The sequence below is a fragment of the Geotrypetes seraphini genome, chromosome 2 (genome assembly GCF_902459505.1).
Source record: "Geotrypetes seraphini chromosome 2, aGeoSer1.1, whole genome shotgun sequence".
Lineage (NCBI taxonomy): Eukaryota > Metazoa > Chordata > Amphibia > Gymnophiona > Dermophiidae > Geotrypetes > Geotrypetes seraphini.
This window is the reverse complement of record NC_047085.1, coordinates 506208525-506221990: the sequence shown is the minus strand read 5'-3', so window position 1 is coordinate 506221990 and position 13466 is coordinate 506208525. Positions and strand designations below refer to the sequence as shown.

The following is a 13466-nucleotide window of genomic DNA, read 5'->3' as shown; positions in this document are numbered from 1 at the left end:
AATTGATAGTTTTAAATTCTCACACCCCTCCTCACATCTATAAAGCTCTCCCAAAACTGCATGCAGAATTTTGGTCATGTACCCAAATTACGTGATCCATACTAGCAATGGAAAACCAGTTTGTACCCAAATTACATGAGCAATTGAATTGTTTGGATCTGCACCTAAAAACTTACTTGCAAACCAAAAAAGGGGCGGGTCATGGGAGTGTAACAGGCTGGACAGGATTAGCAGGAGAGGTCGGCATAGAAACACCCAGAAGATTCATTTTCACTTTGGCCTGATCCTGTTAACTCACAGAATCAGAGAGCAAACTATTTATTTAAGAATAAAGCAAACATCAGTATTTCCACACTTGTCCTTCTTGGTTCATAGTTGCCTCACACGCTGTTTATTCATTTAATTTGGTTTCTATCCCGTTTTCCCCAAAGAGCGCAGAGCGGGTTACAGGATAGACGTACATACTATACAGTTAACAGGTTATGACTTGCCATAATTACAGCACATGTTTACAATACAAGATTTTACCATAACTTGACACATAGTAGGGGGTCTAATATTAATATACAGTCTACAGGTCACAATTTGCCATAGTGCAAAACTGATCAATAGAAGCTTTTTCCTAATGTGACACCAATAAACATTTCTTTAAAATCCATGGGTCACGGGCAGGGGAGTTAGGTGAAGAGGTATGTTTTTATTGCTTTCCTAAAGCTGAGGAGTCCTTCAAGGAATCTAATCTATGGGGGCAGTTGGTTCCAGTGGCTCGGTATGAAGTGGGAGTAGAAATGTCATCTGGTGGAGTGCGGTTGAAGGGCCTGACCAGGGCGTTTAAGGTGTATTTCAGCGAGGGAGCTGTTTGGTACATATGGAGGAAGCTTGGTTGTTATGTAGCCCGGCGCCATGTCATGTAAGGATTTGAATGCTTGCATCGGGCCCTTGAAGACACAATGTTTGGCTACGGACAGCCAGTGAGCCAACGATAGAGCCTGGGAAACAAAGTCAAGGGCACTCTGATTGCTGCATTTTGAGCACGCTGGTGACGTCGTACGTTCTTCGCCGTTAGACCGCAGAATAGTGCATTGCAGTAATCTATGCGGGAGAGTACTAAGGCATAGAGTAGTTGGGTGAAGTCAGACTCAGAAAATAGTTATTAATTTGTCGCAGGTAGTAAAATGAGGAAGTATTCCTAGGCTGCGTGCTTAGTCTTTTGCAGTTACGGTAGTTGAGTCCTAGTGCAGTGAAGGATGGGTACAGTTGCAGTGTTCTTTGTGGATCCAAAGGAGTCCCGTCTTGGAGGCATTTAGTTGTGATTTGATGAGAGACATTTACTTTTTGATTTCTGAGAGTTAGTTTAGTATTTTAGTGATCTAGGTGTCACGGGTTGCTCCTAGCAGTAGGTACAATTGGATCTTATCTGCGAAGGAGTGAATTTGTATTTGATATTTGCGGGATATGTCTAGGACAGGCCTACCGTAGAGCTTCAATAACAGCGGGGACAGAAGAACCCACTGCAGGGTTGCGCATCCTTGAGCTGAGTGCTTTGGATGCTAGTCAGGAAAGAGGTGAATGTAGTGAGGTGTCTTGGATTCCAATTTCAGAGAGCTGTTCAGTTAGGAGAGGATGACTTGACAATTGTCAGTGTCCTAGTTGCATTCATCTCTAGACAGTTTGAGAGTTGTTCCTTGGAAATAGCAATGTGTCGAGTTAAGGGAGTCAATTTTATCTTGTGTGGATCACTTGGTGTTTTTTTAGACCTGAAAGTCGAATGAAGCTTTTATTACACTCAGTACACGTAAATGGTTTGTACCGTGTGTGGGTCATTTTGTGTTGTTTTAGATATGAAAAGCGAATGAAGCTTTTATTACACTCAGTACACTAAAGTATCTAGACAACTGATCCTCTCTTCTCTCTCCCCTCTATAGTGATTAACTTGTTCTATTGATCACTCTCTCCTCAAAAATGGATTTCCTGTCCTATTAACCCTCTTTCTCCCTCCTCTCTTAAAGTCAATCAATTTGTACCTTTGCTTAATCTTTGTAAACCACATAGAACTTCAAGGTATTGCAGTATATAAGCTGTTATTATTATTACATGTATATGGTTTGTAGTCTGTGTGGATCCTACTGTAACTTTTTAGATTTGAAAGGTGAGTGAAGCTTTTATTACTCAGTACACGTATATGGTTTGTAGGCTATGTGGATCATTTTGTGACTTTTTAGATGTGAAACGCGGTTGAAGCTCTTATTACACTCAGTACACGTATGTGGTTTGTACCCTGTGTGGATCATTTTGTGACTTTTTAGATGTGAAACGCGGTTGAAGCTCTTATTACACTCAGTACACGTATGTGGTTTGTACCCTGTGTGGATCATTTTGTGACTTTTTAGACTTGAAAATTGAGTGAAGCTTTTATTACACTCAATACACTTATATGGTTTGCACCCTGTGTGGATCACTTGGTGTATTTTTAGACCTGAAAGGCGAGTGAAGCTTTTATTACACTCCGTACACGTATATGGTTTGTACTCTGTGTGGATCATTTTGTGCGTTCTTAGATTTGAAAGTTGAGTGAAGCTTTTATTACACTCGGTACATGTATGTGGTTTGCACCCTGTGTGGATCACTTGGTGTTTTTTTAGACCTGAAAGGAGAGTGAAGCTTTTATTACACTCGGTACACGTATGTGGTTTGTATCCTGTGTGGATCATTTGGTGTTTTTTTAGATTTGAAAGTTGAGTGAAGCTTTTATTACACTCAGTACACGTATATGGTTTGCATCATGTGTGGATCACTTGGTGTATTTTTAGACCTGAAAGGAGAGTGAAGCTTTTATTACACTCGGTACACGTATGTGGTTTGTACCCTGTGTGTATCATTTTGTGACTTTTTAGACTTGAAAGTTGAGTGAAGCTTTTATTACACTCAGTACACGTATGTGGTTTGTACCCTGTGTGGATCACTTGGTGTATTTTTAGACCTGAAAGGAGAGTGAAGCTTTTATTACACTCGGTACACGTATGTGGTTTGTACCCTGTGTGGATCACTTGGTGTATTTTTAGACCTGAAAGGAGAGTGAAGCTTTTATTACACTCGGTACACGTATGTGGTTTGTACCCTGTGTGGATCATTTTGTGACTTTTTAGACTTGAAAGATGAGTGAAGCTTTTATTACACTCGGTACACGTATGTGGTTTGTACCCTGTGTGGATCACTTGGTGTATTTTTAGACCTGAAAGGAAAGTGAAGCTTTTATTACACTCGGTACACGTATGTGGTTTGTACCCTGTGTGGATCATTTTGTGACTTTTTAGACCTGAAAGATGAGTGAAGCTTTTATTACACTCAGTACACGTATATGGTTTGAACCCTGTGTGGATCATTTGGTGTTTTTTTAGATTTGAAAGGTGATTGAAACTTTTATTACACTCCGTACATGTAAATGGTTTGTACCCTGTGTGGATCATTTTGTGACTTTTTAGACTTGAAAATTGAGTGAAGCTTTTATTACACTCAGTACACTTATATGGTTTGCACCCTGTGTGGATCATTTGGTGTATTTTTAGACCTGAAAGGCGAGTGAAGCTTTTATTACACTCAGTACACGTATATGGTTTGTACTCTGTGTGGATCATTTTGTGCGTTCTTAGATTTGAAAGTTGAGTGAAGCTTTTATTACACTCGGTACATGTATGTGGTTTGCACCCTGTGTGGATCACTTGGTGTTTTTTTAGACCTGAAAGTTCAGTGAAGCTTTTATTACACTCGGTACACGTATGTGGTTTGTACCCTGTGTGGATCATTTTGTGACTTTTTAGACTTGAAAGTTGAGTGAAGCTTTTATTACACTCAATACACTTATATGGTTTGCACCCTGTGTGGATGACTTGGTGTTGTTTTAGATTTGAAAGCCGAGTGAAGCTTTTATTACACTCAGAACACGTAAATGGTCTGTACCTTGTGTGGATCATTTTCTGACTTTTTGGAGTTGAAAGCTGAGTGAAACTTTTATTACACTCAGCAGATGTAAATAGTTTCTCATTTTTATGATCACTTTTATGCAGTTGGAGTTCTTTCTGGTGTTTTTTTCCTTTCTTCTTGCCATGGAGGAATTCAGAAGTCATTTTACCACTATTATGAATTTGGAAGGGTCTCTCTGCTAGGTGTCTCTTGTCCTCAGGGATGTTACCATCATTTATCTCACACATAGTGACTCCCTCCTTTGTGGCTCCTGCAGGGTTTCTCTGTTCCTTTGATCCCTGCTTAGAATTCTTTGTGCTAATGTTGTCAGGTCTCTGGGAAATATTCTCATAGATATTTTCTGACTGTGTTTGGATTTGGTCCATTTCTACCGGATCTTCTCTTTGACTCTTTATTCTCTGCCATTCAGGTCGGATCTGATGATCTGCTGGATATAAACAGAAGTTATTTGTCATGAGTTAGAAAACAGCAGTGGTTTCTAAGATAAGACTTATTTATAATGAAAGATAAGTTATACAGGACCAGAATTGTCAGTTTCCTATTTGCAAAACATTTTTGAGCTTTTATCTTTAGACAGTGCAAGTTTGTGAGCTGTTCCTTGGAAATGGCAGTGAGTAGAGTTAAGGGAGTCAAGGGACGATGGTAGGGTTGCTCCGGAGGAATTCTTAAAACATGGATTCTCGAGGCTTCTTGAGTGGGCAGACTTGGCCAATCGGCCCTTTTCTGCCGTCATACTCTATGTTTATAAAGGTGCCAAAAATCTGAGTGCTCCAACAGTAATCTACAGCTTTGTAAGTATAGAAATCACCCATAGTACACTCATTCCCCGCCTATTTGCACACCACCCCTTGTACTTATACACAATAGCTCTTAGGTACTTGGACCAGGTATACTACCAGATCGACAAACTTAAAAGTGACAAATCCCCTGGACCGGATGGCATTCACCCGAGAGTCTTAAAAGAATTGAAGGTTGAAATCAGAGGGTTATTGCAAAAACTTGCCAATTAAACTGGTCAGATACCAGAAGACTGGAAGATAGCGAACGTCACGCCAATTTTCAAAAAAGGATTGAGAGGAGAATCGGGCAAATACAGATCTGTGAGCCTTACGTCTGTCCCTGGAAAGATGGTTGAAGCACTGATTAAAGATAGCATAGTCCGGCATTTAGATACACACGACCCGATGATAGCAAGTCAACATGGCTTCAGGAAAGGGAAATCATGTTTAACGAATTTACTTCAATTTTTTGAGACCATGAATGAACAAATTGATAGTGGAGAACCGGTGGACATAATATACTTAGACTTCCAGAAAGCGTTCGACAAAGTTTCACACAAAAGACTTCTCAGAAAACTACAAAGCCATGGAACAGAGAGGGATATACAAAGATGGATAGGCAAATTGCTGGAGAACAGAAAACAGAGAGTGGGCATAAATGGGAAGTTCTCCGACTGGGAGAAAGTGACTAGTGGTGTACCCCAGGGCTCGGTACTTGGGCCGATCTTATTTAATATCTATATGAATGACCTAGAAGAAGGAACATCCAGCGAGATCATCAAGTTCGCAGACGACACAAAGCTATGCCGGGCAATCAGATCGCAAAAGGACAGCGAAGAACTCCTGAGAGATTTGTGTCAGTTAGAGAAATGGGCGGAGAAATGGCAGATGAAGTTTAATGTGGAGAAATGCAAAGTAATGCATTTAGGCAGTAAGAATAAGGAACATGAGTATAGAATGTCAGGTGCAACTCTGGGTAAGAGCGAACAAGAAAAGGACCTGGGTGTACTGATAGATAGGACCCTGAAACTGCCAGCACAAAGAAAGCAAATAGAATGTTGGGCATGATAAAGAAGGGAATCACAAGTAGATCGGAGAAAGTTATAATGCCACTTTATAGAGCAATGGTCAGAGCCCACTTGGAATACTGTGTCCAACATTGGTCTCCCAAACCTAAAACTGCTGGAGAGGGTGCAGAGACGAGCAACAAAACTAGTAAAAGGTATGGAGAAACTGGAATATGAGGATAGACTTAAGAGACTGGGATTGTTTTCCCTTGAGAAAAGAAGACTCTTTCAAAAAATGGAAATGCATAAAGACAACCGAAGCTTGGAACAAACATAAAGATGATCAGAAGAAATGTCACAAGGCGGTGAGGGATGCCAAACAGGAATATGAGGAAAAAATAGCCCAGGAGGCCAAAAACTTCAAGCCCTTCTTTAGATACGTGAAAGGGAAAAAACCTGCAAAAGAGGCAGTGGGACCCCTGGACGACCAGGGAAGAAAAGGGTACATCAAGGAAGATAAACAAATCGCAGACAAACTAAATTCCTTCTTTGCGTCCGTCTTTACGAAGGAGGACACCTCAACAATACCTGAAGCGGAGAAAGTGTTTGCAGGAGAAATAGAAGACAGCCTCACCACAGTTGAAGTGGACTTAGACCAGATATACTATCAGATCGACAAACTTAAAAGTGACAAATCCCCTGGACCGGATGGAATTCACCCGAGAGTCTTAAAGGAATTGAAGGTTGAAATCGGAGAGTTATTGCAAAAACTTGCAAACCTGACAATCAGAACTGGACAGATACCGGACGACTGGAGGATAGCGAACGTCACGCCAATTTTCAAAAAAGGATCGAGAGGGGAACCGGGCAACTATAGGCCTGTGAGTCTTACGTCGGTCCCCGGCAAGATGGTTGAAGCACTGATCAAGGATAGCATAGTCCGGCACTTGGATGCACACGACTTGATGAAACCCAGTCAACATGGATTCAGGAAAGGGAAATCATGTTTGACGAATTTACTCCAATTTTTTGAGACCGTGAACGAGCAAATTGATAGTGGGAAGCCGGTGGACATAATATACTTGGACTTCCAGAAAGCGTTCGACAAAGTTCCACACGAAAGACTTCTCAGGAAACTACAAAGCCATGGCATAGAGGGAGATATACAAAGATGAATAGGCAAATGGCTGGAAAACCGAAAGCAGAGAGTGGGCATAAATGGGAAGTTCTCCGACTGGGAGAAAGTGACTAGTGGTGTACCCCAGGGTTCAGTACTTGGGCCGATCCTTTTTAATATTTATATCAATGACCTGGAAGAAGGAACATCCAGTGAGATCATCAAGTTTGCAGACGATACAAAACTATGCCGGGCAATCAGATCGCAGGAGGATAGAGAGGAACTCCAGAGCGACTTGTGTCGGTTAGAAACATGGGCGGAGAAATGGCAGATGAAGTTCAATGTGGAGAAATGCAAGGTAATGCATTTAGGCAATAAGAATAAGGAATACGAGTATACAATGTCAGGTGCAACTCTGGGGAAGAGTGAACAAGAAAAGGACCTGGGTGTACTGATAGATAGGACCCTGAAGCCGTCGGCACAATGCGCGGCAGCGGCAAAGAAGGCAAATAGAATGTTGGGCATGATAAAGAAAGGAATCTCGAGTAGATCGGAGAAAGTTATAATGCCGCTTTATAGGGCAATGGTCAGACCACACTTGGAATACTGCGTCCAACATTGGTCTCCCTACCTAAAGAAGGATATAAAACTGCTGGAGAGGGTGCAGAGACGAGCAACAAAACTGGTGAAGGGTATGGAGAAACTGGAATACGAGGATAGACTTATAACACTAGGATTGTTCTCCCTTGAGAAAAGGAGACTGCGTGGGGATATGATCGAGACCTTCAAAATACTGAAAGGAATCGACAAAATAGAGCAGAGAAGATTATTTACATTGTCCAATTTGACACGGACTAGAGGACATGTAATGAAGCTAAGGGGGGACAGGTTCAGGACTAATGTCAGGAAGTTCTGCTTCACTCAGAGGGTGGTTGACGCCTGAAATGCCCTCCCAGAGGAGATTATTGCGGAATCGACCGTCCTGGGCTTCAAGAGCAAACTAGATGCATATCTCTCTAAGAGAGGCATATAAAGATATGGTGGACTATAAATTACGCCAGGTGTACACCTGGCAGGGCCTCCGCGTGTGTGGATCGCCGGACTTGATGGACCGAAGGTCTGATCCGGAGATGGCAGTTCTTATGTTCTTATTAAGGACCCAAGCCATTGAAGGTTTCATAGGCGGCTTGATATTGTACAGGCCCTTTCATTAATCTAGAAATCATAGGATGTACTGCTACAGGCTTGTGTGTAGAAAACAATTATAGCACCGAGATGAATCCTCACTGAATTAGTCTTTAATTCAGAATTAGAGAGGTGTAGGAGATAATCCGGAACAGAACAGGTCACTGGATCCAGATATTTGGCATTACACCACAAGGAATAGCGAGTCCACTTGAAATGGTAGTGCTGTATTGATGGCTTTCTGGAGGCTTCAATAATAGCCGACACTGGTGCAGAGAGCAAAAGGGTATCTACTGGTTGGGAGAGAGATACCATGCTGTGACAGCTAAAGAAAGTAGACTGGGATGCAGTAGAAAGCCCTCGTTCTGTGTCAGTGGTGTTGGAAAGACTTGCAGAGTGATTGACTTCTGTTTGCTCATTTGTAGGCCACTGAGGTGCGATGAGTATCATGGTGGCTGATTCCTGGTAAAATTTGAGAAGTGCTGCCTTGATTAAAGGAATTGAAGGAAATGCATAGAACATTGCCATTTCTAAGGAACAACTCTCAACCTTACACTGCCTAGAGATGAATGCTTAAAAAATGTTTTGCAAATAGGACACTGACAATTCTCAAGTCATCCTCTCCTCATTGAACAGCTCTCTGAAATTGGCATGTACTTCAAAGAAGTTTCTCCACGCATATTCAGAGACTGGTAAATTGCATGATATAACCCCCTTTTGAACGAGCAGCCCTAGTAACTTCACAAAAGCAGTTTTCCCCCTAAGGAGGTCCTGTACTTAAGAACATAAGAAGAGACCAATGGTCCATCAAGCCCAGTAGCCCGTTCTCAAGGTGGCCAATCCAGGTCAGTTGTATCTGGCCAAACCCCATATTCAGTTTTAGACAACAGTGAGATATCCAGGCATCAATCTCAGAAAGACAGGCTGAGACTAGGATCTGGATTCCTGTAGAAATATCTGGTGTGGAGAGGTAGATCTGGATCTGGGAGTCTTCCCAGTGATAATTCTCATCTCTTTTGGAATATCATAGCATTCCTATTGCACTGGAAGTAAATTTATCTCTTACCCAGAGAGATCAACATCTGATAATTATCCTTCATCACCTCCCTGTAGAGCTTCTTCTGCTCTTCATCTAAATACGCCCACTCCTCCTGGGTGAAAGAGACAGTGATGTCCTCAAATGTCACCTGCTTCTAAAATATAAACCAGAATCACACTCAGCATCTTCTGCAGCAACACTTCCATAAAGAAGCCTCCCAGGGTTGGTGCTCATTGGGGAGAAGGAAAATGTACTGGTGTACATAATTTGCAATGACGTAACACACTACCCAGGGCCGGATTACCCAATGGGCCAAGTAGGCAGTTGCTTAGGGCCCAAAATGGTCAGGGGGGTCCACAAAAAGAGACCTCTCAAAAAAAAAAAACATTTTTCAAACAGCGACAGCCCAGCCCCCCCTCCCCCAGCAGCAATCGGCAACACCGGGCCCCCCCCTCGATCGGCAACACTGGGCACCCCCTCTATTGGCAACACCGGGCCCCCCCCTTGATCGGAGAAACAGAGCCGGCGACTGCTTTCTCTCTTTCTCCCGCTGCTGGCGAAGCCTGTAAACAACTTGAACACACACCGCAGGGCTCTAACAGTGCGCGTGACGTTACCAGCTTCCCTCCTCCTCCATCAACTAAATGGGAAGTTACGTCATGAGGGCGGAGGAAGGAAGCCGTCAGCGGCACGCACACTGTTAGAGCCCTGCGGCGTGTGTTCAAGTTGTTTACAGTCTTCGGCAGGGGAGGCAGAAAGCAGTAAATCAGTGGAAGTCGGCAGGCCTGGGAGGGGAAGATGGAAGGGCAATCGAAATACGGTATGTTGGAGCAGGGGATGAGAGGGAGGGAGAGAAGGGGAAATGTTGGACAACGGCAGGAGGGGCGCTAGATCATAGGGTGACGAGGGGAGAGAACAGCAGGAAAGAGAGCGGAAGCAATCTTCGACCCTGAGGGGGAGGGAAGAGAGGTGGTGAGATGATTGATTATGGGGAGAGGGACAGGAGGGAAGAGAGATGGGATAGTAAGATAGTGAAGGAAAAAGGACAGGGAGATGTCAGGAGAGGAGATGCTGGGCTACAAGAATGGAGGGAGGGGAATATGCTGGAAATTGTGGGACCGACCAAGGGACGGGGGTGGCAAGGACTTGAATGAGAGGAAGATAACTTCTAGCCCCTCACTGCTGCTTTCCCGCATGCGCCCGACACTGACGGCACAAGTTCTTCCCAATTCCATCATCTGCCCTCTTCTCTCCCTCCCTCCACCCCAGGCAATTCACTGAGGGGGGCAGGATAACTGATGGAATTGCCTGAGAGAGAGAGAGAGAGAAGGGGGCAGATGATGGAAGTAGGGAGAACTTGTGCCGTCAGCTTCAGGCGCATATGGGAAATTAGCAGCAGCGGTGAGGAGCCCTCACCTCATCACCACTGCTGCTGCTTTCCCATATGCTGGATGGGGGGAAGAAGATAGAGTTAGTGAGATAGAGGAGGGATGAAGGAAAGGGGTGGCAAGCTGTGAGTAGACACAGTAAAAAGAAGGAAACTGAGGATTGAATAGTAAGAAAGAATTTAATTTAGACGGAGGTAGGAAATAGAGAAGGAAGAACAGAGAAGGGAAGAGAGAGGAGACTTCCCAGAAACAGGGGAGACAGATATCAGATCTGAGTGGAGTAAATGAGAAGAGAGAGACGCTAAAAACCACAAGGGGAGAGAAGGAGAGATGGAATGAGAGATCCCAGATCATGGGGGGAACAGAGGGAAGATGATGGATGCTAGACCAATAGGGGGCGCAGGGGAGCAGGAGGAGAGATGGCAAAGGGAGGTAGATATTTTCTGGAAGGGGCAGACACTGGATAGAAAGAAGCGAATGACAAGAAGATGAGGAAAGCAGAAACCACATGACAAAGGTAGAAAAAAAAAATCTATTTTATTGCTTTAGGATAAAGTAATATTGTAGCTGTGTTGATAAATGTTTAGAAATAGAAATGGTGATCCTTGTACTGGACTAATTTTAATATATTTTTGGCTAACTTTCAGAGACAAAATTCTCCTTCCTCAGGACAGGATACTGACCTAAGGAAAGAAAAGAGGGTTTGACCTCTGAAAGCTAATTGAAAAATGTATTAGTCCAATAAAATGGTATCTTATTTTCCATTTTTTGTTTTATTTTTATTTGTTAATTTGTAACGTGATTTGTTATTTCTCTTTTTTTCAAATCTGCTATCTTTATATTTTGTTCAGTATTGGGGGATATGCACCACTGTTTCTTCACCCCTAAACTGTACCGTTCCTTCAGTTTATAACACAAGGCAGAATGCTGAATGCTTTGCACTGCTCCGATGGTCACAGAATTCCTATGATTGTCTGAACATCACAGAACATTCAGCCCGCCAGCCAGTGCTAAAAACCTCTTCCGTGCTTTTGTAAAAAGGGGGTGGGGAGTTTAGTTTGTGATTACTTATTCCATACTGGGTGAGGGTGGTTCTGTGTCCTGTGTGTATGAAAGATATGGTTTTCTGTTAGCGTTGACCAGCCTTGTTTGGCGAAATGCATCAGGCATGGTTCCTGGGAGCACCTTGAATATACCTGATTTGAATCTCTTTATTGGCTGCCGATCTTTTGTTCCACGTTGGATTCTTTGGTGGACTGCTTGCCTTGTTGTTTTGTTACAAATTAACATACATGGAGTGGAACATACTAGAGGAGTTACCCATATGTACGTATTTTTATACATACATATGGATTACAGTTTGACAACAGAGTGAGGCAGTTGAGAGAAGTTGCAAACTTTCGGATAGTATTACTGCTTTACAATGCATTTGAACACTTTTATATAAGTATGGAAAGGGTTTAAAGTTAAAGTCCTGTGCAAAAGGGGGGTTTTGTTCAGAGATGTTTGGGGCTTGCATAGAACTAAAACTGTACACTGGTACTGGTATGGTAATCTTTGTTTTGAATTTTATAATAAAAGAAAAAAAGAAATACAAGTGGAAATAAAGAAGTAAATAAGAAAAAGGTAAATAAATGTGGGAGGGGCAGGGCTAGGGGGCCAAGTATACTTATGTGCCTAGGGGCCCTCAATGAATTAATCCTGCCCTGCACTATCCCAGAGCAGAGTTATATTTCAGGAGACCTCCCAGTGCTGGGATTCATTAGGTAAAGGGAATTGCTTTTGGGTGTATATCATTCACAACCACATAACACTCAGTCCCAGAGCACTTCTCAGCGCTGGGCTCAGCAGGGCAGAGGGAAAGATTTCTGTGTGTATATAATTTGCAGACACATAATTCACAGTCCCAGAGCAGGACTATAGCAAAAGGAAGCAGTCACATCCCACAATCTCCCCTTGTGAGACTCTGATCTCTCTCCTTCCCCTCAGGAGGGTCCCAAAGTGTCTTTCCTCAGTCCAGGTCTGCTCAGGGTCCTGACTCTGCACTATCCCAGGTCAGAAAGCTGCAGCAGTGTTGTAACAAGAAGGAAGAAGCTGGGGGACTCTCCTACCTGGGCAGAAGCTCCCTCGGGCATTTTCCTCTCTGCTTTTGTACTTTCCAGGATTAGAAATGAATCTGGGGCTCTTTCTCCGGCTGAGGGTTTCTCTCCTGTCGTGTGGCAGAAGGAACAAAGAGACAGGAAGTGAGATTTGGAGCTCTAAGGCTCGTTTCCTGTTGGGTACAGGCTGATGACATCACAAAGGAGAGGCGGTGCTTCACATTGATTGAGAGGGGCAGGCTTGTCTTCTCGGTTCTGCTCCTTTCAGTGCTGATTGGTCAGAAAATTGATCCACTATCACTGAGAGGGAGAGGAGGAGGAGGAGTTTCAGCTCCTACTGGCACTCATTGGTCAGAATGATCTTGGCGCGGGGAGAGAGGGAGGGAAGGAGGAGCAAGGTTGGAAGCAGGCAGGATTATTTGTTTGGTGGGCCCTAGAGACATAAATACATTGTGCCCCCTGTTCCTGTCCCCCCCTCCATTTATTTATTTATTTCCTTCTATTTGATTTCCTTTTTTTTTCTCTTTACAGTAAAACTTTGGTTTGGGAGCAAAATTCATTCTGGAAGCATGCTTGTAATCCAAAGCACTCGTATATCAAAGCAAATTTCCCCATAGGAAATAATGGAAACTCAGACGATTCGTTCAAGTATCTACAAACTTTAATACAAAATACTGTACTGTATAAAATAAAAATATATACAGTAAAGCCAATAACCTGCACTTTAGTTTTGGAATAGAATCGTGGCTGGTGTGAGGGAGACGAGAGAGAGGAGAGGGTGAGGGTTATTGTGTAGGACTTTCACTAGAACTAACAGAATCGTTGTTCACTGGAATCTGTTTCTTTCTGTGTGACTTTAATAAGGAACCTT

General features: G+C 43.1%; 1 protein-coding gene across 2 annotated transcripts; it reads right to left on the bottom strand.

Moving 5' to 3' along the window:
- Positions 1-1984: 1984 nt before the first annotated feature.
- On the bottom strand, positions 1985-12800 carry LOC117354579 (gastrula zinc finger protein xLCGF3.1-like). 2 transcript variants are annotated; one of them, XM_033932344.1, is made up of 4 exons: positions 12608-12800; positions 9136-9262; positions 3779-4408; positions 1985-2350 (listed from the first exon to the last, which is right to left on the bottom strand). In XM_033932344.1, exons 1-4 carry the CDS (start codon positions 12629-12631, stop codon positions 2166-2168), a joined length of 966 nt encoding a protein of 321 aa, XP_033788235.1. In that variant the 5' UTR covers positions 12632-12800; the 3' UTR covers positions 1985-2165. The 2 variants fall into 2 exon arrangements, with proteins under 2 accessions (XP_033788235.1, XP_033788236.1); XM_033932345.1 differs by having other exon boundaries at positions 3779-4405.
- Positions 12801-13466: the final 666 nt, after the last annotated feature.